Source organism: Sinocyclocheilus anshuiensis, unplaced genomic scaffold (assembly GCF_001515605.1).
Source record: "Sinocyclocheilus anshuiensis isolate Anshui unplaced genomic scaffold, SAMN03320099.WGS_v1.1 C31876888, whole genome shotgun sequence".
NCBI classification, from domain to species: Eukaryota; Metazoa; Chordata; class Actinopteri; order Cypriniformes; family Cyprinidae; genus Sinocyclocheilus; species Sinocyclocheilus anshuiensis.
Window position 1 is genome coordinate 1 of NW_015606284.1, and position 554 is coordinate 554.

The 554-nt window shown below is 39.4% G+C and overlaps 1 protein-coding gene across 1 annotated transcript; it reads right to left on the reverse strand.

Annotated features, from left to right (window-relative positions):
* Positions 1-18: 18 nt before the first annotated feature.
* On the reverse strand, positions 19-542 carry LOC107682218 (tyrosine-protein phosphatase non-receptor type 23-like; the record flags this gene model as incomplete). The annotated part of the gene is made up of 3 exons (XM_016478537.1): positions 467-542; positions 183-314; positions 19-66 (listed from the first exon to the last, which is right to left on the reverse strand). Coding segments are annotated over exons 1-3 (228 nt in total), but the record flags the coding sequence as incomplete, so codon positions are not given.
* Positions 543-554: the final 12 nt, after the last annotated feature.

The following is a 554-nucleotide window of genomic DNA, read 5'->3' on the forward strand; positions in this document are numbered from 1 at the left end:
AAAACAGGCATGTTGTACCCTCTCTCCATACTTCTGCTGCTCTTCTGCCTGTTTTCCCATGTGCAACTGTTGAGAGAACAAGGATTTGAATGACTCGCTTAGAAACATTAAAAAAATAAAAAATCACATTTGACCAGCCTGCTCTGTAGTTAATCCAACCTCAGTTTGAATAGAAGACTCACATGAGCAATTGCAGCAAAGTAATAAATCTTCATTTGCACTAATTTCTTCCAGTCTTTCTGTATCTTTCCTAACATTGAAGCGGTTTCTGAGTTCTCCAGAGCTCTGCATGCCTCTTTATAATAGTCCACGACCTGCAGACAAAAAGATTTCATATCCAAACTTATCTTACAGTCATACTGCCAGCAAATGGGATATATATAGCCATGAGCATGCTCAAATTTAGCAACGAACCTTAATCTTAAGATGAAATGTACTTGTAAATGGTAGAAAAATAAGCAAGTACCTGGGCACTTATCCGAGCGACGAGAAAGCTCTTCCTGTTGTCCAACATAGATTTTTCCAACAGGCACTCTTGGGCCTGACCCTGAAAA